Here is a 26,824-nt window from a genome sequence, read left to right on the forward strand (position 1 = left end):
ATGGGTGGTTTCGTGGCGCTTCCGGCTGGAGATCGGGATGTGTCACTGTCGACGCTGTTGGATACACTGCAGCTGCTACTGTCTGTGTAAGAAGATACAATGTTTCTGCAATGTTCGGCAACTAGTACTAGGCCCAACATCGATAGTCAAGCTCGGAGTAGGGGAGTGTTTCTGCATTATTGATCTGATGGCCCATGCCCGTTCTGATCACCGCTCCTTATTTGCCTCTGAAACTGCTGTCCAATGAGGTATTTTATTTCGGATGGCGCCGTGGCCTTTTGATTCAAGGTTGTGGATTCAAGTTTCACTCAGGATCGGAATACAAAATTCAGGCTAGGACTCTCCAGTCCATAACCGAGGAAGTTCAGACGTAATGTCTCCTTTTGGAAGAGATATTAAACCAAGGTCTTATCCAAGCCCCTCAGGTGCCTGTAAAAGATGCCATTATTGTTGTTGCCTTGAGCTGCGTGAGGGTTGATAACAGAAAATGGAGAAGCCTCCGCGTTACGGAGAGGGTGGAGCGGAGAGAGAATTGTTGATGGACGTATTGACTTATGAACTGAAGCAGCAAACCCTCCATAACGATGTTAAAATATGTAGTAATACAATAGCAGCATGTTGATTTTTCTCTCCAAAGATGCTGCCTGACGTCCTCAGTACTTCCAACATTTTCTGTTCTTATTTCCATTTGAATTGAATGATAAACTTTGGCCCAGAAATTGGGGAGAACTCATTAGATCCTTGTTCAAAAATACCTTGGCATCTTTTACATTACAGACAGGCAAGAGGTTAGAAGAACACAGCAAGCTAGACAGCATCAATTTCAATTCCCCTAACCACTCCCTTTCTGACATGACCATCCTTGCCTGCCTCCATTGCCACAATGAGCCATACCACAAATGGGAAGAACGACACCTCATCTTCCGCTTAGGCAGCATACAACCCAGAGGACTGAACATTGAGTTCTCCAATTTCAAATAACCTTCCTTCCCATGCCCCCTCTCAGCTTTTCCATTCCTCCCTGCCACCAACTGGATTCATTCCTCTCATTGACCAAACCAGGTCATACCCTCTACCTGTCTCCACCTAACCCCACTTCACCACCCTGCCCCCACCATCCCCTTTATCTGCAGCTCTCTTTACACCAACTCCCAGCCTTGAAGAAAGGTTACACCGGAAATGTCGATTCCTCCACTTCCTGGTGATGCCTGGCTTGCTGTGTTCTTCCAGTCCTCTGCCTGTCTGACATGTAAAAGATGCCATGGCATTTTTGAACAAGGATCTGATGAGTTCTGCCCAATCTCTGGGCCAAAGTTTATCATTCAATTCAGATAGAAATAAGAGAATATTTTGGAAATACTGAAGAGGTCAGGCAGCATCTTTGGAGAGAGAGGTCAACATGTTGCTGTTGTATCGCTACATATTTTAACAGCTTTATGTGGGTTTGTTGTTTCAGTTCACAAGTCGATGAAGGAGTAATCCAGGATGGAGAAAAACATATTGTCTTTGTCCTTTGCACTTCTATCTGAAATGATAGTTTGCAAGTGGTGGATTTGTAGAGGAGGTTTGGCTTTTTTACTGTTAAACACAAGATCAGATAACCATTGCAGAAAGAATTACAAACAGCATGTACCATAGACGAGCAGAACAATCAATTGATACTGTACCTTTCATAACTTCAGAATATCTCAGTGTTTTACAGCCTTTTTGAAGTGTGGTCATTGATACAATATAAAAAACATGACGGCCAATTTCCACAAAAGATCCCACAAACTGGAATGTGATGGTTTGGTGACTTTTATAAAACAGGATGTAGATGTCACTGGCAAGGCCAGCATTTGTTATCCATCTCTGACTGCCTCAGAGAAGGTGGTGGTGAGCTTCCTATTGAACTGCTGCCATCCATGTGATTCAAGTTCATCCACATGCTGTTATAGAGGGATTTCCAGAAATTTGAACCAGGCAGGGTCAGTGAAAACATTTGGTTGAGTCATAAGTGTTGTAAGGATTTTGAACAAACTCCTCTGCTGATCTTTAAAGTAATGGCCTGCAAAGGAATGTAATGCATTCAAAATGTTACCCTGCAGTGGCCATTTCTAGCTAACTATAATGAATTCAAATAAATTCAAAACTGCTAAATAGATTTGTTCAAATCTCACTAAGGTTTGTGATTTCAGAAAAATGCTAAACTGTCCATTAAAAATGCTTTTCTTTTTAAAATTTTTTTATAAGGTACGCTACGTGTATGACTTGAGCTCCAGCCAAGAGAGTGAAATATCTGGCAGCCTCATTAATCCGTTGGCAGCAGAAAAACACTGGACAACATGACCTAACGTTCTCTGCTCTAAGCTATTATTTTGTAAAGTGCCTTGGCTAAGAGCTTACTTTGTTAGCATAACAAATTCAAACAGATAAGGTAGGTCTTAATGTTGTTTATTTGGCACGCCGTTGCAATTTGTTTTACAACAAAAAATTTCCCCCACCCAGCCTTCTGTTGATGTTTGCCTGAGTCCCATTCTGCTGAGGTGGTTGCTCTCCATTTGATTATGAGCCTGGCTTTCAGTGACATGGCAAATGTTAAAAATCGCACAACACCAGGTTATAGTCTAATAGGTTTATTTGGAAGCACTAGCTTTTGGAGTACTGCTCCTTCATCAGGTGATTGTGGAGAATAAGATTGTAAGACACAGAATTTATAGCAAAAGTTTACAGTGTGATGTAACTGAAGTTGTATATCGAAAAAGACCCGGATTGTTTAAGTCTCTCATCTTTTAGAAAGACCTTGTTGGTTTCAGTTCTTTCATATGTAAATCGCAAAACATTTTTTAAAAAGTTACATTTTCAAGTGCACTTTAACAATTGGTTTCATGTCGGCCCAGATAAGGTATTGAAGGTGTGAACTCCCTGTGAGGCTGTCTGTGCCACCCTGATGAGCAATTCATCAACTTCACCAACACATTCTACCCTGACCTTAAATTTACCTGGACTATCTCTGACACCTCGCTCCCCTTCCTGGACCTCTCCATCTCCATTAGTGACGACCGACTTGACACTGACATTTTTTACAAACCCACTGACTCCCATAGCTACCTGGATTACACCTCTTCCCACCCTATCTCTTGCAAAAATGCCATCCCGTATTCCCAATTTCTCCGCCTCTGCTGTATCTGCTCCCAGGAGGACCAGTTCCACCACAGAACACACCAGATGGCCTCCTTCTTTAGAGACTGCAATTTCCCTTCCCACGTGGTTAAAGATGCCCTCCAACGCATCTCGTCCACATCCTGCACCTCCGCCCTCAGACCCCACCCCTCCAACCATAACAAGGACAGAACGCCCCTGGTGCTCACCTTCCACCCTACAAACCTTTGCATCAACCAAATCATCCACCGACATTTCCGCCACCTCCAAAAAGACCCCACCACCAGGGATATATTTCCCTCCCCACCCCTTTCCGCCTTCCGCAAAGACCGTTCCCTCCGTGACTACCTGGTCAGGTCCACACCCCCCTACGACCCACCCTCCCATTCTGGCACTTTCCCCTGCCACCGCAGGAACTGTAAAACCTGTGCCCACACCTCCTCCCTCACCTCTATCCAAGGCCCTAAAGGAGCCTTCCACATCCATCAAAGTTTCACCTGCACATCCACCAATATCATTTATTGTATCCGTTGCTCCCGATGTGGTCTCCTCTACATTGGGGAGACTGGGCGCCTCCTAGCAGAGCGCTTTAGGGAACATCTCCGAGACACCCGCACCAATCAACCAAACCGCCCCGTGGCCCAACATTTCAACTCCCCCTCCCACTCTGCCGAGGACATGGAGGTCCTGGGCCTCCTTCACCACCGCTCCCTCACCACCAGACGCCTGGAGGAAGAACGCCTCATCTTCCGCCTCGGAACACTTCAACCCCAGGGCATCAATGTGGACTTCAACAGCTTCCTCATTTCCCCTTCCCCCACCTCATCCTAGTTTCAAACTTCCAGCTCAGTTACTGTCTCCTTGACTTGTCCTACCTGCCTATCTTCTTTTCCACCTATCCACTCCACCCTCTCCTCCTTGACCTATCACCTTCATCTCCTCCCCCACTCACCCATTGTACTCTATGCTACTCTCTCCCCACCCCCACCCTCCTCTAGCTTATCTCTCCATGCTTCAGGCTCACTGCCTTTATTCCTGATGAAGGGCTTTTGCCCGAAACGTTGATTTCGCTGCTCGTTGGATGCTGCCTGAACTGCTGTGCTCTTCCAGCACCACTAATCCAGTATGTGCCACAATAGTCAGACTGATTCTAATCTGTAAAACTGATTTACAGAATCTTACATGTAAGATTCTATAAATCAGTTTTACAGATTAGAAACAGCATACCATTGTTGCACAGACAGCCTCACAGGGAGTTCACACCTTCAATACCTTATCTGGGCCGACATGAAACCAATTGTTAAAGTGCACTTGAAAATGTAACTTTTTAAAAAATGTTTTGCGATTTACATATGAAAGAACTGAAACCAACATGGTCTTTCTAAAAGATGAGAGTCTTAAACAATCCGGGTCTTTTTCGATATACAACTTCAGTTACATCACACTGTAAACTTTTGCTATAAATTCTGTATCTTTAAATCTTATTCTCCACAATCACCTGATGAAAGAGCAGCGCTCTGAAAGCTAGTGCTTCCAAATAAACCTATTGGACTATAACCTGGTGTTGTGTGATTTTTAATTTTGTACACCCCAGTCCAACACAGGCATCTTCAAACCATGGTGAATATTGTCATTTCAGACTGAATTCAAAATGATCCTCTATTTTATTGTATTTGGTAGTAAGTTCATTGATATTGAAACCAGTCCTCCTCATTTCCCTAATTAAATCAAATCCAACATCTCCCTGCAAAGTTTGCATGGAGAGTGTTTCTGATCTTTTCATTTAAGGAATGCAATAGTGTCCAGGTTGTGTAATGCAATTCAGGCTTTAAAATTACAGTAGCTTTATCATTTTTTTTCCATATCCTGTGCTTTCTTCATTAATGGCCTGCTTGATAACAATGGTATTTCACAGAACATCATGCTTAAGCTAATAAAATTATTGATTCTGGCTATTTTGCAAGGAACAACTCGTCTTTCCAAAGATTTTAGTCTTCTCTCCAAATCTGAAACTGTGGAACCTTCAAATTCCTTACCTTTTGTCCTGATCCTTATTGCTCAGTGAATGTAGATACCATTTTAATCCATGCACTGTAGACATGTATCCACTGTCTAATGCTGCACAAACTCTGCCACCATGTTCCTAACTAGGCTGAAACTGCTTGGAGTCTCATTTATGTCTGTTAGCTTTTGTCTCTTGTTTATTTGATATGGTTCACACTATAATGGTACTTTGAATCACACCTGAAGCATTGATTTTATTACACGCTGTGTGTTTCTTGGGTTTATTCTCTTGTTTTAAGTCCCAAGTTCTCTTTGATTCTGAAAATGATTAACAGCATTTATATCCATTATTGCTCTTAGTTACGGTTCACCTTTCATACTGTTGTCTGTGACCTTTTTCTGTACTGTTGCTAATTTGTGAACATTGTATCATCCATTTTCCTTCATACTGTCAAGTGCTCCCATTGTGCTATGAGTGCTGCTGGAAAGGAATGCTTTCCTAGGAGTTTTTTATTTTCAATTGCTGTCAACATTTATTATAGCAGTATATATTTGTCTGCAGATTTGAACTCCCATTAAAACTGGAAATCTGTCCATACTTTGGTGCAGTCAAATAACATAAATACTAGAAGAGACTGGGAAAATTCCAAATTAAATTTCTGCAATCTTGCATACATTCTATTGTGTACTCTTCCATGTTACTATCCTAGACTTCATAAATTTGTCAAAATCTGACCATACCTCAAGCTGTCAATAAATCATCACTTCAATAAACTTTATCCATGAAAAAACATTAATGATTGTCCAAACTTTCACTGGTCTTTAAGTAATCAGGTTCTAATTTTAAAAAGTTCTTATTTCTGTTTCTGTATGATAACAAAAGTTTAAGGCCATATTTTGTTTGGCATGAATGAATTGGACCAAGAGGTTTGTTTCTGTGCTGTCCATCTCAATGACTCTGCAACTCTAAGTAACCCAGGTCCATATTGTGACTTAATTCTTTCACTAGTTGAATGGGTAATGATACTCCAAAACTTCACATTTTGACTCAATCATCATCTGCTATCAATGCTACATAAGAGAATATAGCTGTATTTAAACAGAGTCAACGTTTTTAGTGAGAGCTTTATTTGGGTTGACCACACACCATAAAACACTCATCACTGATATGTAATTCCTAATATTCATACAACTAATTGACATCCAATCAATTTTTCATTGATACATCCATTAGGTCTTGGGCATTCCTTTAGACCATGCTACATAATATCAGGAATGTTACCATATGCTTGTTTAAGCTTTTGTTTTAATTTATTGGAAATAAAGCTAACTTAATTTTTGTTCCCTTCAAGAATTTTGAAAGAAAATGGGGATTATTTAAGTACGTGGTGAGTATGAGTCAAAGCTTACCTTTCCAAAGCAGAAAGTGAAGATTTATGATCTGTGTATTATACTGAAAGATTATGAGAGAAAGTTAGACAAATATAAAAAGATAGGAAGAATTTCTTCAGCCATTTAAAAAATTTAACAAAATAAGTATTAGTCCTTTAGAAAATTAATCTGGGAAATGGAGGATAAAAAGATGGCTGACAAGTTAAACAGATATCCTCATTAGAGAGGGTACAAGTAACAACCTGGAAATTGCTATAAATCAGGAGTTGAAAGGGAGGGAGGAACTAAGAAAATTACAATTTCTAGGGGACGTAGTACTGAGTAAATTGTTGGACAATCCCCGGATGCTGAAGGATATTATCCTGGGGCCTTAAAAGAGGTAGCTAGTGAGTTAGTTGATGTATTGGTTTCCTGAAATTCATTAGATTCGGGGAAGGTTCCTTTAGATTTGAAAATAACTGCAAGAACACCTTTATTCAAAAGGGGAGAGTGGTAGAAAGCAGGAAATGACAGGTCAGTTAGCTTAATAGCTGTTAGTCTCTATTATAAAAGAATTTATAATAGGGCACTTGGGTATGTTTAAGGCAATCAGGTGGAACCACCATTGAAATCTAGTTTCACTAATTTTTGGAGTTTTTTTTAAGTAACTTCTGTGGATAAAGGGGAACCAGTGACTGCTTTATACTTGGATTTCTAGAAGGTATTTGGTAAGGTGTCACATCAAAGGGAAGTAAAAACTCATGGCTTTAGGAATAACGTCAGCACGGATAGAAGATTGGTGACTGACAGGAAGCAGAGTAGAAAGAGGGAGTGTTTTTCAGGATGGCGGTGTGCCACGGGTTGGTCCTGGTGCCTCAACTCTTTACAGTTTATTATCAATATGAAGAGATCACAGGTATTCTAGCTAAATTTGCTGATGCAATAAAGATGGATTCTCCGAAGAGATATGGGTAGTGAGTGGGCAAGCATCTGGCAAATGGAGTATAATGTGAAAAAGTGTGAAATCTAAATGGTGAGAGGTTGCAGAACCGAGATGCAGAGATCTGAGCAATCTAGTGTATGAATGGCAGAAGGTTGGTGTGCAAGTACAGCAAGTAATCAGGAAACCTAATGGGTTATGTTTTATTGCGAGAGGAATTGAATGCAAAAGCAGGGAAGTTATGCTTCAGTTATATCGGGCATTGGTAAAATCTTATCTGAAGTACTAGTCACTACTTATGGAAGGATATTAATGCATTGGAGATCATTAAAAGAAGGTTTACTCGACGATTAACTGGAATGTGCAGATTGTCTTCTGAGGAAAGGCTAGGCCTGAATCCTCTGGAGCTTAAAAAAAGTCAGAGGAACGTAATTGAGACATACAAGATCCTCAAGGGACTTGATGGGTGGGTGTGGAAAGGATGTTTCTTTATTTTGATAAACACTGTACATAAATGCAGGTTTCTTTATCCCTCCCAAGAACTGATTCGTTTGTATTTACACAAGTGGATGAGAAAGTGCTGACAAGAAACATTTCATCAGCAGTAGTGAATCCTATCGCTATAAGAATGAAGCTGGGGATACAGCAGAAAGCTTTTGCCTATTCTATGACAACACTTGGATCTACCTTAATGAGCAACATGTTTAGTTTCTATTATGTGAAGCTCTTTTTGAATCGGTATAGAATTTCTGAAGGAATGTTTCACCAGGCACAAGTGAGTTGCATGTTTTCTGACATGTTTCCGTTTTTAAAAGTATTATATTTAAGGAATTGCAACACTTCGGTTCAATGCTAAAATGTACTGTTTAATGTTCTTTTACTCCTGAGATTCTTACACACTTGATACAACCGCAACATACTAACCTCTGTGAACAAGCAACCAAATTTATTAAGCTCAGTACAGTACAAGCTGTGTGACTTCCTTTAACCCTCTTCACAGGCATGTCAAGTCGAGTCAAAGTGAGGCCATTCCCCTACAGAGGCATGCCACTCAAGACACAGTGCAGTGAACCACCCCACCTCCAAAAACATTGTAATGCAAATCATCCCTTAATGGTCAAATCTGTTGCAAATCGTTTTTTATCACTAGGGGAGTAGTCAAATTCCAATTGTTAAGTGGCTCTACATAATGAATGCTTTTCCACCTTGTTAACTCATTACCCTTGCCGCCAGAACCCCATAGTTAACTGCAAGTTCTTATCTGATCTGAGTCATACTCTGCTGAACCTCTTGGTTCACAAAACTTAACTCTACCTGCTTACACCTTATACACTTTCTCAGTACTTTGAGTGTTGCCTGTCAGATTGTGGTGGCTATTTCCGAGGCAATAACCACCTTTTCAGATCATGTAATTGGTTGGATGTATTGAATGATTCACAGTTTTTCCTCTCTTTCTATCAGACAGCCTGTATCATTCTAGTGACTTTGCATTTGGCTCCAGATGGTGTTGACAAGGGGCTGAGAGCAGCTTTGCAAACTGGCCATGTGCAAAAGGAACTAGGAATTTAGCATCTGGTCAAAACTGGTTTCATACACAAAACCTACTAGGGATACAACCGATGAACATTGTAATCATATTTTAATATTTCCATGTTGAAAAGTAGTGATGACAAAGGCTATCAAACATTTGTAATAGTGGGTGGATTATAATCAGATACATTCATGAGCTACTGATAAGTACTATGACCATTGAATCATCATGTACAAAAAGAGGCCTTTTTGCCCTCTCTACCGATGCTTATTTTTTTGGAAGTGCTATCTAATTAGTATCACTGTCCTTTCCCTAGAGTCCTGCAAACTTTCTTTCAAATAGTCATAGAGATGTACAGCACGGTAACAGACCCTTCGGTCCAACTCATGCATGCCGACCAGATCTTCCAACTCAGTCCAGTCCCACCTGCCAGCACCCGGCCCATTTCCCTCCAAACCCTTCCTATTCATATACCCATCCAGATGCCTTCTAAATGTTGCAATTGTACCAGCCTCCTCCACATCCTCTGGCAGCCCATTCCATACATCTGCCATCCTCTGCGTGAAAACGTTGCCCCTTAGGTCTCTTTTATATCTTTTCCCCCTCACCCTAAGCCTATGCCATCTAGTTTTGGACTTCCCCCACCCCAGGGAAGAGACTTTGTCTATTTACCCTATCCATGCCCCTCATGATTTTATAAACCTCTATAAGGCCACCCCTCAGCCTCCAAAGCTGCAGGGAAAACAGTTTCAGCCTATTCACCCTTTCCCTATAGCTCAAATCCTCGAACCCTGGCAACATCCCTGTAAATCTTTTCTGAACCTTTTCAAGTTTCACAACGTCCTTCCTTCCTTCACTATCCTACCTACCTGCAACGCCACTTTGAAGGAGCTCTGAACCTGTACTCCAAGGTCTCTTTGTTCAGCAACACTCCTGAGGACCTTACTATTAAGTGCATAAGTCCTGCTAAGATTAGATTTCCCAAAATGCAGCACCTCGCGTTTATCTAGATTAATCTCCATCTGCCACTTCTCAGCCCATTGGCCCATCTGATCAAGATCCTGTTTTAATCTGAGGTAACCTTCTTCACTGTCCATTACACCTCCAATCTTGTTGTCATCAGAAAACTTACTATCTCTCTTAAAAATGATGAAACATAGTGGACCCAGCACCGATCCTTGTGGCCCTCCACTGGTCACAGGCCTCCAGTCTGAAAAACAACCCTCCACCACCAGGCTCTTTTTTTTTCTACCTTTTGAGCCAGTTCTGTATCCAAATGGCTAGTTCTCCCTGGATTTCATGAGATTTAACATTGTGGGCCGAAGAGCCTGTTCTGTACTGTACTGTTCTATGTTCTAACCTTACAAACCAGCCTCCCATGGGGAACCTTGTCGAATGCCTTACTGAAGTTCATTCAGATCATGTCTACCGTTCTGCCCTCATCAATCCTCTTAGTTAGTTCTTCAAAAAACTCAATCAAGTTTGTGAGACGTGATTTCCTACGCATAAAGCCATATTGACTATCCGTAATCAGTCCTTGCCTTTCCAAATAGATGTATATCCTATCCTTCAGAATTCTCTCTAACAACTTGCCCACCATTGACATCAGGCCCACCGGTCTATAGTCTAGATTAGAGTGGTGCTGGAAAAGCACAGCAGGTCAGGCAGCATCCGAGGAGCAGGAAAAGCAACGTTTCAGGCAAAAGCCCTTCCTTGGATGCTGCCTGACCTCCTGTGCTTTTCCAGCACCACACTAATCTAGACTCTGATTTCCAGCATCTGCAGTCCTCACTTATGCCTCACTGGTCTATAGTTCCCTGACTTGTTCTTACCACCTTTCTTAAACAGTGGCACTATGTTAGTCAACCTTCAGTCTTCTGGCACCTCACCTGTGACTCTCGATGATACAAATATCTCAGCAATCCCTTCCCTAGCTTCCCACAGAGTTCTAGGGTACCCCTGGGGATTTATCCACTTTTGTGTTTCAAGACATCCAACTCTTTCTCCTCTGTAATATGGACATTTTTCAAGATTTCACCGTCTATTTCCCTACATTCTATTACCTTCAATGTTCTTTTCCACAGTAAACACAGATGCAAAATACACGGTTAGTATCTACCCCATCTCCTGCGGCTCCACACAAAGGCCACCTTGCTGATCTTTGAGGGGCCCTATTTTCTCCCTAGTTACCCTTTTGTCTTTATTATATTTGTAAAAGCCCTTTGGATTCTCCTTAACCCTATTTGCCAAAGCTAGCTCACATCCCCTTTTTGCCCTCCTGATTTCCCTCTTAAGTATACTCCTACTTTCTTTATACTCTAAGGATTCACTTGATCTATCCTGTCTATACCTGACATGTGTTTCCTTCTTCTTCTTAACCAAACCCTCAACTAGTTTTCAGTCGTCCAGCATTCCCTATACCTACCAGCCTTTCCTTTCACCCTGACAGGAATATACTTTCTCTGCACTCTTATCTCATTTCTGAAGGCTTCACATTTTCCAGCCGTCCCTTTACCTGCGAACATCTGCCTCCAATCAGCTTTCGAAAGTTCTTAGTTTAGATCAGAGTGGTGCTGAAAAAGCACAGCAGGTCAGGCAGCATTCGAGGAGGAGGAGAATCGACATTTCGGGCAAAAACCCTTCATCAGGAATTCAGGCAGGAAGCCTCTAGGGTGGAGAGATAAATGGGGAGGTGGGGGTGGGCCGGGGAGAAGGTAGCAAAGTTCTTTTTAAAAGTTCTTGCCTAATACCGTCAAAATTGACCTTCCTCCAATTTAGAACTTCAACTTTTAGATCTGGTCTATACTTTTCCATCACTACTTTAAATCTAATAGAATTATGGTCGCTGGCCCCAAAGTTCTCCCCCACTGACACCTCAGTCACCTGCCCTACCTTATTTCCCAAGAGTAGGTCAAGTTTTGCATCTTCTCTAGTAGGTACATCCACACACTGAATCAGAAAATTTTCTTGTACACACTTAACAAATTCCTCTCCATCTAAACCCTTAACACTATGGCTGTCCCAATCTGCATTTGGATAGTTAAAATCCCCTACCATAACCACCCTATTATTCTTATGATAACTGACATCTCATTACAAATCTGTTTCTCAATTTCTCTAACTATTAAGGGTCTATAATACAATCCCAATAAGGTGATCATCCCTTTATTATTTCTCACTTCCACCCAAATAACTTCTCTGGATGTATTTCCGGGAATATCCTCCCTTGGTACAGATGTAATTCTATCCTTTATCAAAGTTCCCCCTCCTCTCTTGCCTCCCTTTCTGTCCTTCCTGTAGCATTTGTATCCTGGAACATTAAGCTGCCAGTCTTGTCCATCCCCGAGCCAAGATTCTATAATTGCTATGATATCCCAGTCCCAAGTTCCTAACCATGCCCTGAGTTCATCTGCCTTCCCTGTTAAGCCCATTGCATTGAAATAAATGCAGTTGAATTTATCAGTCCTACCTTGTTCTGTGCTTTGTTCCTGACTGTTTGACTCACCTCTTTTATCAACTGTACCAGTCTCCGATTAATCTCTTTCCTCACTATCTCCCTACTCGTTTGAAATGGGGATAGCCATAGAAGACTCCTGCACTACCTGTCTACCTCTTACTTTTCCTGGAGTCAACCCATCTATGTGACTGTATTTCTAACTTTTTTTCCTTCCTATAACTACCATCCATCACATTCCCTTGCTCTTATAAATTCTTCATTGACGCTAACTGATCCATTCGATCTGATAGGATTCTCAACCAATGGCATTTATTGCAGATATAATCCTCAGTAACACTCTCTAAACTCCCACATCTGACAAGAAGAGCATATCACTCTACTAAAGGCCATTTTTGCTTCTTCCAATCTACAGACCCAGAAAGTAGCACTGTCTTATTCCTCTACATAACACTGCTTCAGGCTAACTTAATGCCTATGGCTTATTTTTAAGTTTAATCAAGAGATGTATTTCAATAAAACATATAATCAAGAAAGAACCCACTCTACTCACCTACTGCAGACTTATTGTAATGCCACACTTAAGTGAATATTTTTATCGGTTTCTGTACTGTGACCTCTCCCAAACCGGTTCCTCCAAGGTTAGTTGTGAATTTCACATTTTGTTAATTTTCCAGACGCGCTCCAATGTCTGGCGATACATGAATTCAAAACAGCAAAGGCAGTAACTGCAGAATCACTGCTGTGTCAGTTAGCAGTGTGGGTTTCTTTTTGTGTGTCTCTCCTGCACTGGCTTCACCATGTGCTTTGTCTGTTCCTCTCCCTTTTAAAAGTGCTGTTGTTTTGACATTTTTTTCTCAAAAGTTCCTAGACAACGTAACAGCATATAAAACAGTAATTGTTGCTCTTGTACTTCAAGGAAATCACCTCCGACACCTAAAATACCTCAAAAGAAAAGGAGCAGCCTGTTTCAGCCAGAAATTTTTCCATCCTCCATCTTGGATTACCCAGAATCCTCCTAATCAACCAGTTCCCTATTTTTGATCTTTATTGTTGAATTTGCTTGCACTATGGTGGCACGGTGGCACAGTGGTTAGTACTGCTGCCTCACAGTGCCAGAGACCCAGATTCACCTCAGGCAATTGTCTGTGTGGAGTTTGCACATTCTCCCTGTGTCTGCGTGGGTTTCCTCCAGGTGCTCCGGTTTCCTCCCACAGTCCAAAAATGTGCAGGTTAGGTGAATTGGTCATGCTAAATTGCCCGTAGTGTTAGGGGAATGGGTTCAGGTGGGTTGCTCTTTGGAAGGGCGGTGTGGACTTGTTGGGCCGAAGGGCCTGTTTCCACACTGTAAGTCATCTAAAGGCTAATATCACTTTGGGCAGCAATTCCAGATCATAACTTGTGACTTAAGTTTTTTTTTTTCTTTTTAGGTTGTCTTCATGCTTTGGAATGCTTTAAATGATCCGCTCTTTGGTTATTTTCAAGATAATGCCAAGTTTTCCTGTTGTGCCAAGCGGCGTCTCTCCATTCTGTACGGTGCTCCACTTTATGCCATTGCCTTCCTGCTGCCGTGGTTCCCATGGCGTGACTATCAGGAAGGTGACTGGTTGTGTGGACTGCACCTAGTCATTGCTCTTTGTGCCTACGATGCGATGTTGACATTTGTCCTCTTGGCGCAATGTGCCCTCTTTGCTGAGATCTCAACCAAGCATGAGAATCGATTGCAACTCATCAAATATAACCAAGTGGCCTTGTTGATTGGATCTTCAAGTGTCCTTTTCTGTGGCCTCCTATCAGATAACATGAAAAATCTTTTCAACTTCCAGTTATTTGCCCTGTGTATTGCTGTACTGGCTTTTTGTTGCATGTACTACACTGGGTTACACTGTATCACCCATTATGAGCAAGTGGAGAAGAACAATGTGGAGAATGTCCCCAATCTGTCCTGGACCTCGGTATTCCATCTGACCAAACAAATCATCACACAAAAGGACTTTGTGCTTTTTGTAATCATGAACTTTTGCCAGGTTTTCTATCTGGCATTCCTGAACAATTTTATGCTGATCTTTGCGGATCATCTGATTCCACAATATCTGCTTCCAGATTTTGTAAAGAGCATAATGTATGGAGCTGGATTCATCTGTCCCCAGGTAATTGGAGGAATACCAGTAGAAAATGTTTTATATGATGTATGCATGTTCCCTTCTTCATGTTCTCTCCAATTTTGTCTCCTTGCCCCTTTCCCCTGGAGATGATCTTTCATACAGTTGTTTGTGTGTGAGAGCAAGTCACTTGAAGGGCTGGCGCACCGAAATATCTTATCCACCCATTCACCTCCTCTGGTTTCTTGAAGAGAAGTACTTTTACTCAAATTTGCCAGTAGGAAGTCCATAATCAGGAAACTGGCAAGATTGGATTTATTCCCTGTCCCACTTGGCTTCTTGAAGTCAATGTGTCCCATTAACTGTGCGTAAAATTGGCCTTCCACCAGTCAGTGAGTCAGAATAAAATTAGTGTTGGAAAGCAATTTATCCACTGAGTTAAGAGGGCATTGGTTAACCCTGATTATGTCCGAAAGCAATATTCACCAGAGGTCGGTAGTTAATCATCTTGAGTGGGAATCTTGGCCATCCTGCTTCCTTATTTCTCCCATCCTTTCTGAACTGAATCCAACTAAAGTAATTAGTTGAAGCTTACCGAAACTCAATACCTTTGACAGAGGGGTCCTGGTTTCTATGAACTCCGCACCACACCAGATATTTTATGCACCTAAGTCCACTGGTGAATGAGCTCAAATTCTTTAACATCCTGCTGATGCTCTCCCCTGCCTGTTGTTTGTTTTTTACTTTTATACACCGGGAACTAATGGGTGAGAACGAGATTGTGGACAATAGGAAATTGCATTATACCACAACTTGTCTTATAGCTGCTTTAATGTGGCAAATGTGCCAGGGGTGTGTCACAAGAGTGCAGTGTAACAGAATTTGCCAATAAGCAACATAGAACGTTACAGCACAGTACAGGCCCTTCAGCTCTCGATGTTGCGCAGACCTGTGAAATTAATCTGATGCCCATCTAACCTACACCTTTCCATTATTATCCATATCTATATCCAATGCCCATTTAAATGCCCTTAACATCAGTGAGTCTACTACTGTTGCAGGCAGGCCGTTCCATGCCCCTACTACTGAGTAAAGAAACTGCTACTGATATCTATCCTAAATCTATCACTCCTCAATTTAATGCTACGTTCCCTCGTGTTAGCATTCACCATCCGAGGGAAAAGCTCTCATTGTCCAATCTATCTAACCCTCTGATTATTATACGTCTCAGTTAAGTCACTTCTCAACCACCATCTCCAATGAAAACAGCCTCAGTTCCCTCAGCCTTTCCTCATAAGACTTTCCTTCCATATCATGCAGCATCCTAGTATATCTCCTCTGAACTCTTTTTCCAAAGCTTCCAAGTCCTTCCTATAATGCAGTGACCAGAACTGTACGCAATATTCCAGGTGTGGCCTTACCGGTGTCGTCTTCAGCTGAAGCATGACCTCATGGCTCTGAAAATCAATCCCCCCTACCATTAAACACCAACACACCATATGCCTTCTTAACAATCCTATTAACCTGGGTGGCAACTTTCAGGGATTTATTCACCTGGACACCGAGATCTCTCTGTTCATCTACACTGCCAAGAATTTTACCATTAGCCCAGTATTCTGCATTCCTGTTATTTCTTCTGAAGTGAACCACCTCACAGTTTTCCACATTAAACTCCATTTGCCACTTTTCAGCCCAGCTCTGCATCTTATCTATGTCCCTCTGTAACCCACAACATCCTTCGGCACTATCCATAACTCTGCTTACCTTAGTGTCATCTGCAAATTTACTAACCCATCCTTCTATGCCCATATCCAGATCATTTATAAAAATGACAAACGGCAGTGGCCCCAAAACAGATCCTTGCGGCACACCACTGGTAACTGAGCTCGAAGATGAACATTTCCCATTAACCACCACTCTGTCTTTCAGCTTGTCAATTTGTGGTCCAAACTGCTAAATCACCTTCAGTCCCCAAACTCCGTATTTTGTGCAATAGCCTACCGTTTGGAACCTTATCAAACGCCTTACTGAAGTTCATATACACCACATCGACTGCTTTACCTTCATCCACCTATTCTTGAAGAACTCATAAGGTTAGTTAGGCACAAACTATCCTTCACAAAACAATTTTTGACATACTATTCCTTTACAGATGATTATAAATCCTATCTCTTATAAACTTTTTCAACACCTTACTCATAACTGAAGTGAGGCTTACTGGCTTATAATTACCAGGGTTGTCCCAACTCCCCTTCATAAACAAGGGGGCAACATTTGATATCCTCCAGTCTTCTGGCACTATTCCTGTAGACAACAAAGACTTAAAGATCAAAGCCAAAGGCTCTGCAATCTCCTCCCTGACCTCCCAGAGAATCAAAGGATAAATCTCATCCAGTCCAGGGGTCTTATCTATTTTCAGATCTTTCAAAATAGCTAAAACCTCCTCTTTGTCAACCACAATCCCATCTAATCTTGTAGCCTGTATCTCCATATTCTCACTAACATTGTCCTTTTCCAATGTGAATACTGATGAAAAGTATTCATTTAAGCACTTCTCCTATGTCTTCAGTTTCCACATACAACTTCCCACTACTGTCTTTGATTGGTCCTAATCTTACTCTAGTCATTCTTTTGTTCCTGATATACCTATAGAAGGCCTTAGGGTTTTCCTTGATCCTATCTCCAACAACTTCTCATGTCCCCCTCCTGACTCTTCTTAGCCCTCTCTTTAGATCTTTTCTGGCTAACTTATAACACTCAAGCCCCCTAACTGAGTCTTCATGCCTCATCCTCACATAAGCTGCCGCCTTCCTCTTGACAAGATCTTCAACTTTTATAAACCATGGCTCCCTCTGTCGACAACCACCTCCCTGCCTGATAGGTATATATTTATCAAGCACCCGCAGTAGCTGTTCCTTGAATAAGCTCCACATTTCAAGTGTGTCTATCCCCTGCAGTTTCCTTCGCCATCCTATGCATCCTAAATCTTGCCTAATCACATCATAATTGCCTTTCCCCCAGTTATACCTCTTTCCCTGCAGTATATACCTATCCCTGCCCATTGCTATTATAAACATAACGAAATTGTGGTCACTATTGCCAAAGTGCTCACCTACCTCCAAATCTAACACCTGCCAAGGTTCATTCTCCAGTACCAAATCCAATATGGCATCCCCCCTTGTTGGCTTGTCTACATATTGTGTCAGAAAACCCTCCTGCACACATTGAACAAAAACTGACCCATCTAAACTACTTGAACAATAGTATTCCTAGTCAATATTGGGGAAGTTAAAGTTCCCCATAACAACTACCCTGTCGAGAATCATCTTTGCTATCCTTTGCTCTACATCACCGGAACAATTCAGAGGCCTATGGAAAACTCCCAACTGGGTGACCTCTCATTTCCTGTCAGGAATGTGGGGAGGGTGAGAAATAAAAATTGATTTCCCCCCTGCCGTACACTTTTTTATTAATTGCATAATTTGAACTTTCAACATAGTGTTGGATATAAACACAATCTTGTAATTCCAGAATGGCTGGGCATTTAATATTGACACCTATATATACTACTTCAATACCAGTAAGAGCTGGATGCTCTGCAGTTTTGAAATTTACTCCATCCCAATTGCTATAACTTTCTTCTCCAGCTTTTAATTCTCAGTTGCCAATCACTGTTGAGTAAGTTTGGCTATTACAAAGTCATCTTGTATATCTTCTACGTGGAACTATTGAGTGCAGCAGTCATGCTGGGATTGGGCTCTACTCATTACTATCTGGTATGTGTATTCCTCATCGGAAACATGTAAGTAATGAATTTTATGTTTTACATCTATATTCACATAACTCCTATCCTTTGTTTATCACTTTGTAAAGTACAAAAGGATAAAAATGTTATAAAATAGGATTTCGTGCAATTGTGTTTTTGGCCAGGAGATGCCCTTTTGTTCTGACTGTCGTTTCTGTTTTTATTTTTGAGTTGGACATTCTAATCTAATCCAAGTGACCATTTTCTCTATTAGGGTGATGGTAACTGCCACATTCAGTCTCTTTAACTTGCCCTTGGCTGATATTGTTGATGCTGATTTTCAGAATTATAAACGCAGGTAAGACTGGCTATCGCTCACTGTTTCACTTTAAGTGGAATGGTCATAATTGTTCAGTTTTTGACATTAATGCCAATAGCATTTGATTTTCCTGAATAAATTTGGTCTCTGTGTTGTACTTCAGAGCTGAAGGATACTGATTCTATGAATTTTTATATTCTTGTTGGTCAAGTCTCTAAAACACTTTTATTCTGAATATAAAGCAGTTTCATTTGTATTATTGAATAATTCAGAGTTCTGTTTTTTTAATTAAATAAGGCATATTTTAGAATCTTAAATCCGGCCAAATTCAGATATCTAATTGAATTTATTTAATGCTGAATTCCTGCTGTACTTCATTGAAGCTGCAGTTTATTAGTATTCTTGTGTAGGTTACTTGGGTACTGATGGAATCTCAGGCTAAACTTCTGAGTATCTATAAACCATGTTTATTTGTGACATCATGGTAAGGATATAGTATAGTGAGGCTGAAAGTAAGGTCTGATCAAAATTAATAAAATAAGAGATATTCACTTTAATATGAAGCAAAATTTAATAGCTTAATTACTTAATCTATCAGAGACCTATACAAACTAATGAGTGAATCTATTAAATAACATAATATACATTTGAAGTACAAACATGCACGTCTCACATGGCCTTCTATCCATTGGGGACTTTGGTAACAGGTGGCATTTGGAGCTGTTTTTCAGATTCTATGGCACCAGTCTCTCAAACCCCATCTGGTAGGGAGAGTCCAACAAGTGGAACCATGTCCCTGATATTAATAATAAACTGGTTACATGCTATATCGCCATTTCATAGCACTTCATGTTTTTCCAGTCATTCCATTGTGCTGAAAACAAGTTGAAAACATCTGCAGATGGCTCTGTGTTAACTACATAAAAGAATGGTTCTCACACACAGTTAAGGTTATACAGTTAACCCCTAGTCAAAATGGACTGTTTTGTTTTACACAGGTCAATTTTCATGTATTTTTCCACTTTGCTTAAATTGCTCATTGTCGTGTCCACTCAACCCTTATTGATCTGGTTTGGAGTTTTTTTTCCCCAAGTCCAACATTACTGTTACTGAGCACGATGCTTAGAGTTGTACAGGTCCCAACTTTTTGTTAGAACACTAACACCTGTCTACTGAGCCCACAATAATATCACAGCTGAAACATTACTGTTACTGAGCACGATGCTTAGAGTTGTACAGGTCCCAACTTTTTGTTAGAACACTAACACCTGTCTACTGAGCCCACAATAATATCACAGCTGACCTTAGACTTATCTACGTTAACTAAAGCCTTGTCTATACAATTGTGGAAATGATGCATCTTCTGCCAACATACAGGCAGAGGAGATCAGAGTTGCTGATGGCATTGGCATGTGCCAAGAGCTGGAAGTTGATGCCAACTCTGCCCATAAGTGCTTGCACAGTGAGACCCAAGGAACCCTCACCACCAGGACTTCACTGACAGCTCAGCTTGGGTCCTCATCCCCATTTTTCTCTGTCTTTGGTGCCCCACTCTCTCACTTGATGCTTCACTGAATCAGTACCTACTTGCTACTTCCCTGGTTTACTTTCTCCCCACCCCTCACTGCCTTGCCCCTGGGGATGGTGAACAGCGAGGCAGAGTGGGAGGGAGGCCATGAGGGATTGGTAGCAGGGTGGACAAGAATTTGGTGTGTGGCAGTGAGTGAATCATGATCCCAGGAGTTGCATTCATTTAAAACATCTGAAATCGTTTGATTTATTGCTCCTATTCTTTGATGCAGGCATTAGTGGCAGTTGTATCAGAGGCACTGCAACGGCACAGGTGCATTTCCTCTGTAGTCCTTGTGGAAAAGATGACCTTTAACATTCATTGGCCCCTGCTGAAAATGCTGTTATTGGAGAATGAAAGGATCAGGTGAAACTTATGTCCCCCCCCCCCCCTCCACATCAATAACTACTTACACTTGTATATAATCTTAAATGTACTGTAGTAAAATAATTCAATAGTCTCTTTACGGTTTATTTTGTGTTCAATAGAATCATTGTTGTTCTTTCTTTCATCTTAGCTTTCCACTTTCATCCATGGTATTTGGAACCAATGCTTTGTTTACTAAACCAGCGCAGTCGCTGGCTCCAATGCTGGTTGTGACCATTCTTAACCAGTTTGACTATGAAAAGCTGAAAGACAACTTTGCACTTTCAGAGCAAAGGTAAGCATGTGTAAGAAACAGAAATACTATGGTTATTGTTAAAAGCTTCAATTTCTGATGGTCTCCATTTGTAAAAGGTTATTCTTAAGTATCAGGTTTTTATCCTTTATTTCTTCAAGATTGCATCCACTGTCTGACTTAATGAATGAGCAGGGAGCAAGTTGAGGCAATTATTTCCAATGTTTCCATTATTATCAAGTTAATTGTTGCTTCATCTCTTGACACCACTTGTACATTTCTCATCAGGGCAATATTTTTCTACTTTCTCAATGCCTTTTTTCATAGTAACAGCACTGGAAGTCAAGTGCCATAAAGAATTCCATCCTTGTTTTCAAATTATCTATAACCTCTAATATAACCTTTCAGTTCTGGCCTCTTGTCTGTCCACAGCAATTCTTCCTTCATTCCATCATTAGCAACACACAGATCAGGTGCAGGCCATTCACCCCTCAAGCCTGTTCCACCATTCAATAATATCATGGCTGATCTAATTGCAACCTCAAACCCATATTCCCATCTATCCTTGATAACCTTTGCTTATCTACCTTGGCCTTAAAACATTCAAGGATTCTGCTTCCACCACTTTTCTATTCAGGGAGAGAGTTTGAAAGACTCATAACCCTCAGAGAAAATTTTCAGAATCTCTGTTTTAAATGGCAGCCCCTGATTTTTAACCAGTAAACCCTAGTTCTGGATATCTTCCTGTCAAGACCTCTTTGTGACTTTATATATGTCAAACAAGTTGCCTCTTCCTCTTAAGCTCCAGTGGATACGAGTCTAGTTTGTCTAACCTTTCCTCCTGTTCTGTTCCAGGTATTTGTCTAGAAAATGGTCTCTGAATTATCTCCAAAGCATTTACATTCTTCCATTCCTTCACTTGTCTTGACACCTTAATTTTGGTTCTGAAAACCTACTACTTGCACAAAGCTCTCTAGTCACCTAATTTTCCTTTTTGAATCCTTGTTAGTTTTTGCCTGATTATCCCTTGGGTGGTTTTAGTATGTTAAATGCACTCTATAAATGTAAGGTATTCATGTGCATTAAAAATTCAAGACTGAACTTTGTTGTTTTCCTTCACAGTGTTCTGCAGGATCTGCATGGGGCCATGTTTTACCTGGTCTGCCTGACTCCAATGTGCATTGCTTTTCTGCAGATTCTTGCATGGACCCCATATTCCATCCGGGATAGTCACACTGACTTTGCAAAATATGTAGAATCCTGAAGACTAGCACTCCAGTGTGAGGGACCATAGTGAGATAAATGAAATTTTAAAAGCTTTGGGTTAATCTTTCATGCTGGGAAAGATACTGTTAGATGCGACTGTTATTCAGAGAGGTGGTGGGATGTTTTTAATTCATTTATGGGATATATATGTTCCTGACAAAAAAACATTTACTTCCCTGTCTTGCATTGTTCTTAAAGTTGGTGGTTGGCTGTGTTCCTAAACTCTGCGGTCAGTGTGGTGTAGATACACCCATAGTGTTAGGAAGGAAAATCCAGGCATTTTCCTAGTGACAATGAAGGAATGGTGATATGTCCAAATCGGAGAGCTGAACTTAGATATAATTGTGTTCTCATGTGTTTGCTGCCCTTGTTCTCCATGGTATGGGTGGTTAGTTTGAAATGTTCTGTTGAAGCCATGGTAATTTTCTGTAGTGTATCTTGTGGATAGTACACTACACACTGCTGTCGCTGCCAGATAATAATTGGGCCAAGAGCAACTAAACTTTGGTGTGCTTCTTGAATGTTGTTGATCTTGGCTTATCCAAAGAAATAGAAAGTATCATGTATTGATGAGTATGGTTTTAGTGTATGATATTTTTATTGGTACTCCCACTGAGTATAACGAATTGGAAGTGACCATATAAAGAACTTGACCTCTGAATTGGGAGGGCTTCATTTACTTAAGAAAGTGAGACAGCAGACAAATCATTCCATGTGCTCTATAAGATCTTATGTATAAACTCTGCCTTGATAGGATTCTGACCCAGACCACCTCCACTCATTTAGATTCGAAAAGCTGCTTTTTCTACAGTACACTTTGCTGGAGCTTCCTAAATTCAGGCTTGATATATTGGATCCTATGCTGTGCCAAATGTCTACTTCTATGTGAACACTACTCATAATGTGTGAAGGATACAATCTTTGAGGGATTCTCAGTCTTTTAGATATCAAATTTTCTGCTAAAATTACATTCTGTAGGATATATATTTTAAAAAAAACGTATTTTGTAAAACTGTAAAATGAACAAGAATTGTTTGTAGAAAAGACTGTTGGAGTAAAAGAAATACAGCTGAGGAAGAATAAGTTGTCCTTTCATGTCAGATCTCAATTAGAATGTCCAGGTTAATAATCACTCCAGTTATACCTTTGTGCCTTGAAAGTGAGTTTGATGCTATTAACAATGAGTTAAAGTAGATACATGTCTGGGTGAGCAGCAGTGTTTTGCTGAACCATGTTAGTTTGATATACTGACTAAACTGTTTTCTTCACCTCATGTGGTCCATGTTGGTTATTTTATTTAAGGCAACAGATTTATGTAGAGAAAATCATAATGTTACTTATAACTAACAACTGAGGGATTCTAACCTTGTGATATTCCATATTCTATTGTAGGTAACTAGTGAGTTAGATAATATGAGCCAGGACGTTGTTTAATTCACCACAATTAAATGCTTGCTTTCAGTGAAAGAGAATTAAAGTCACTATTTCCACTCTCTCCAAATTATTCATGTGTAATTGAGGATAAAGGCAAAAAGGATGGCTGGAAGATGTAATAAGATTCTAGCTCCTTATTGAATCAAGGTGGACAATGACGAACGACACTGACTACTGCACCGGTAATTTACACCGGTAATATTCAGGTCAAAATAAAGTGTAACAGAAGTGGGGTTTTTCTCCCCTCAGTGCTGCAAGTATAAAATTGCAGAATGAATCTCCATTTCTCAGAGTGGCCTATGTTTAAGGAAGAAGGAAATCAAATTTCTGTAGTAGCTTTTGAGGTCTTAGGAATGTGCTTTACTTCATTTTGAAGTACTTTTTGAGGTGTAGTCATGAAATGTGGGAAAGACCAGGTTCTGCATGGTAGATTAGTAAAGTTAGGTCATATAGGATTCAGGGTGAGCTTACCAATTAGATACATAATTGGCTTAGTGGCAGAAGACCGGAGTGGTGAAGGTTGTTTTTTTTTTGACTGGAGGCCTGTCACCAGCAGTATTCCACAGGGATTACTCCTAGTCCTCTTTTGTTTCTCCTTTATACCAATGATTTGGATGAGAATATAGAAGGCATGGTTAGTATGTTTACAGATAACACAAAAATTGGTGGCATAGTAGACAGAGAAGAAGGTTTTCTAAGATTACAAAAGGATCTTGATTCAATGGGCTGAAAAATGGCAGATGGATAAATGTGAGGTATTGCATTTTGGTACAACGAACAAGGGTATCGCTTATACAATTAATGATAGTGCTTTGGGAAGTGTTGTAGAACAGGGACCTAGGGAGTGCAGGTATGTAATTCTTTGAAGTTTGCATCACATATAGACTGGGTGATTTTAAAAAGTGTTTCACACACTTGCCTTCATTGCTTAGTCCTTTGAGTATAGGAGTTGAGACATCATATACAGGGCATTGATGATGTCTCTTCTGGAATACTGTGTCCAATTCTGCTCACCTAGTTATAGGGAGGATATTATTAAGCTGGAGAGGGTTCAAAAGAGCTTTACCAGAATGTTGCCTGGTATGGAAGGTTTAAGTTAGGCTGGATAGGTTGGAACACTTTTCATTGGAGCATAGGAGGTTGAGAGGCAACCTGATAGAAGTTTAGGGATATAGATAGAATTAATCATAGTTGGGAGAGATTTTTAAAAAGACATGAGGGGCAATTTGTTTGACACCAGTTGGTTTGTGTGTGGAATTAACTTCCTGAGGAAATGATGGATGTGGGTACAATTACAATGTTTAAAAGCTGTTTGGATACATGAATAAGAAGGGTTTGAAGGGACATAGGCATGTTTTAGTTTGGGACTATGCCTGTCATGGACTGGTTGGACTGAAGGGTCTGTTTCAGTGCTGTATGGTTCTATGACCTTGGCAGCAAAATCTGAAATATGAAATTAACATGTATTAATTCAGGGATGTGGACTTTGCTGGCTGGATCAGCATTTAGTGGCCACATTTAAAGGTGGAGGTAAGCTCCCTTAAACCACTTCAGTCCATTTGACATGGGTACATCCACAGTGCTTTTAGAGGTGGATCAAACTCTTGGAACAATGACTATGGAAGAATGATATAGTTAGCGAGTTTTGAGAAGATCCTGTAGCTCAGGTTGAGGTTCTGGATGTAAGTTTGCTCGCTGAGCTGGAAGGTTTGCTTTCAGATGTTTTGTCACCATACTAGGTAGCATTAGTGAGCCTCTGGTGAAGCACTGGTGGTATGGCCCACCTTTTTATTTATGTGTTTAAGTTTCCTTGGGTTAGTGATGTTACTTCTTGTGGGGGTGATGTCATGTCCTGTTATTTTTCTCAGGGGTGGTAAATGGGATCCAAGTTGATGTGTTTGTTGCTAGAGTTCCAGTTGGAATGCCATGCTTCTAGGAATTCTTGTGCATGTCTCTGTTTGGCTTGACCTAGGATGGATGTGTTGTCCCAGCCAAATTGGTGTCCTTCCTCATCTGACTGTAAAGATACTAGTGAGAGTGGGTCATGTCTTTTTGTGGCTAGTTGATCATGTATCCTGTGGGCTAGTTTTCTGCCTGTTTGTCCAATGTAGTGTTTGTTACAATTCTTGCAAAGCATTTTGTAAATGACCCACTCTCTCTAGTATCTTCTCATTCAGATGAGGAAGGACACCACTTTGACTAGGACAACATATCCATCCTGGGACAAGCCAAACAGAGACATGCACAAGAATTCCTAAAAGCATGGCATTCCAACCAGAACTCTATCAACAAACACATTGACTTGAATTGCATTTACTACCCCCTGAGAAAAAGATCAGGAAGTGACATCACCAACCCAAGGAAACCTAAACATACAAATAAAAAGCAGGCTATACCACTAGTGCTTCACCAGGGGCTCACTGATGATGTTACCCAGTATGGTGACAAAACGTCTGAAAACAAACCTTCCAGCTCAGTGAGCAAACTTCCATCCAAGAATGATCTAGTTCTCAGAGTTCTCGCTTGAGTAACTTGAAGAGAAATTTAGTTTTCCTGGTATCTGTTGCTCTAGTTCTTGATAGTGGGGCAGCTGGATCATTGGTCTTCAGTATGATTCTTACTTCAGGGTTTTCAGTCATTGGGTTTGTAATATATGGACTACAATCTTTAATTTCATTTCATACTGTTGTGGAAATGATATATTTTTAAACAGTGGAGGCATGGGGGAGAAACCTACAGGGGTCAAGGGTGTAAACTTGAAACATAATGAATAACTTGGTTCTGAGTTTACTATTAGTGAGATCAAAATGCTAACAGTCATAAAATCAATGGGTGATCTTTCATACCATTTCAATTTAGATGAAATGTCAGCTAAACTCGGATCTTTGAATGCAAGTAACAGCTCAGCTTTCAAGGCTGAAGTAGTCAGAAACTAACATTCAGAACTTTCTCAAGCTACCAGAAATACTTCACTCAGATACTTTCAGATAGTCCTGCTTTAAGATTTCTTACTTTTCAGGAGTGAATCTTGTTTACTGCAAGTTCTAGAGGTCTTTTCTACTGATGCAACTAGATATCAACTGGAAAAAAACTCCAGAAGAATGTTGTTAGGCACCATGTCTTAACAAAATTTTCCAGCAAATAAAACAATAAAGCTGATCTTGTATCTCTTAAAGAATTTTTTTGTCTCCTTTCCAAAGTTACTTGTTTTTCAGTTTTTTTTCAGGTGATTCGTAACCCAAATTATTGTTGAACAGTTTCAAGAAATCCTTTTACTAATAATGTCCAAATAGTTCTATATTCTAGTTTACTATGGTCCTTAAATAAA

General features: G+C 40.5%; 1 protein-coding gene across 5 annotated transcripts; it reads left to right on the plus strand.

The window, feature by feature from the left end:
• mfsd13al (major facilitator superfamily domain containing 13a-like) lies at positions 1-25,696 on the plus strand. Of its 5 annotated transcripts, none has more exons than XM_072559780.1 (9): positions 1-86; positions 2,233-2,416; positions 6,498-6,533; positions 7,997-8,231; positions 13,872-14,591; positions 18,191-18,345; positions 18,563-18,646; positions 20,695-20,838; positions 21,919-25,696. In XM_072559780.1, exons 4-9 carry the CDS (start codon positions 8,085-8,087, stop codon positions 22,058-22,060), a joined length of 1,392 nt encoding a protein of 463 aa, XP_072415881.1. In that variant the 5' UTR covers positions 1-86; positions 2,233-2,416; positions 6,498-6,533; positions 7,997-8,084; the 3' UTR covers positions 22,061-25,696. The 5 variants fall into 5 exon arrangements, with proteins under 5 accessions (XP_072415881.1, XP_072415880.1, XP_072415879.1 ...); XM_072559779.1 differs by having other exon boundaries at positions 47-248; positions 7,977-8,231; XM_072559778.1 differs by having other exon boundaries at positions 47-248.
• Positions 25,697-26,824: the final 1,128 nt, after the last annotated feature.

The sequence above is a fragment of the Chiloscyllium punctatum genome, chromosome 40 (assembly GCF_047496795.1).
Source record: "Chiloscyllium punctatum isolate Juve2018m chromosome 40, sChiPun1.3, whole genome shotgun sequence".
Taxonomy (NCBI): domain Eukaryota; kingdom Metazoa; phylum Chordata; class Chondrichthyes; order Orectolobiformes; family Hemiscylliidae; genus Chiloscyllium; species Chiloscyllium punctatum.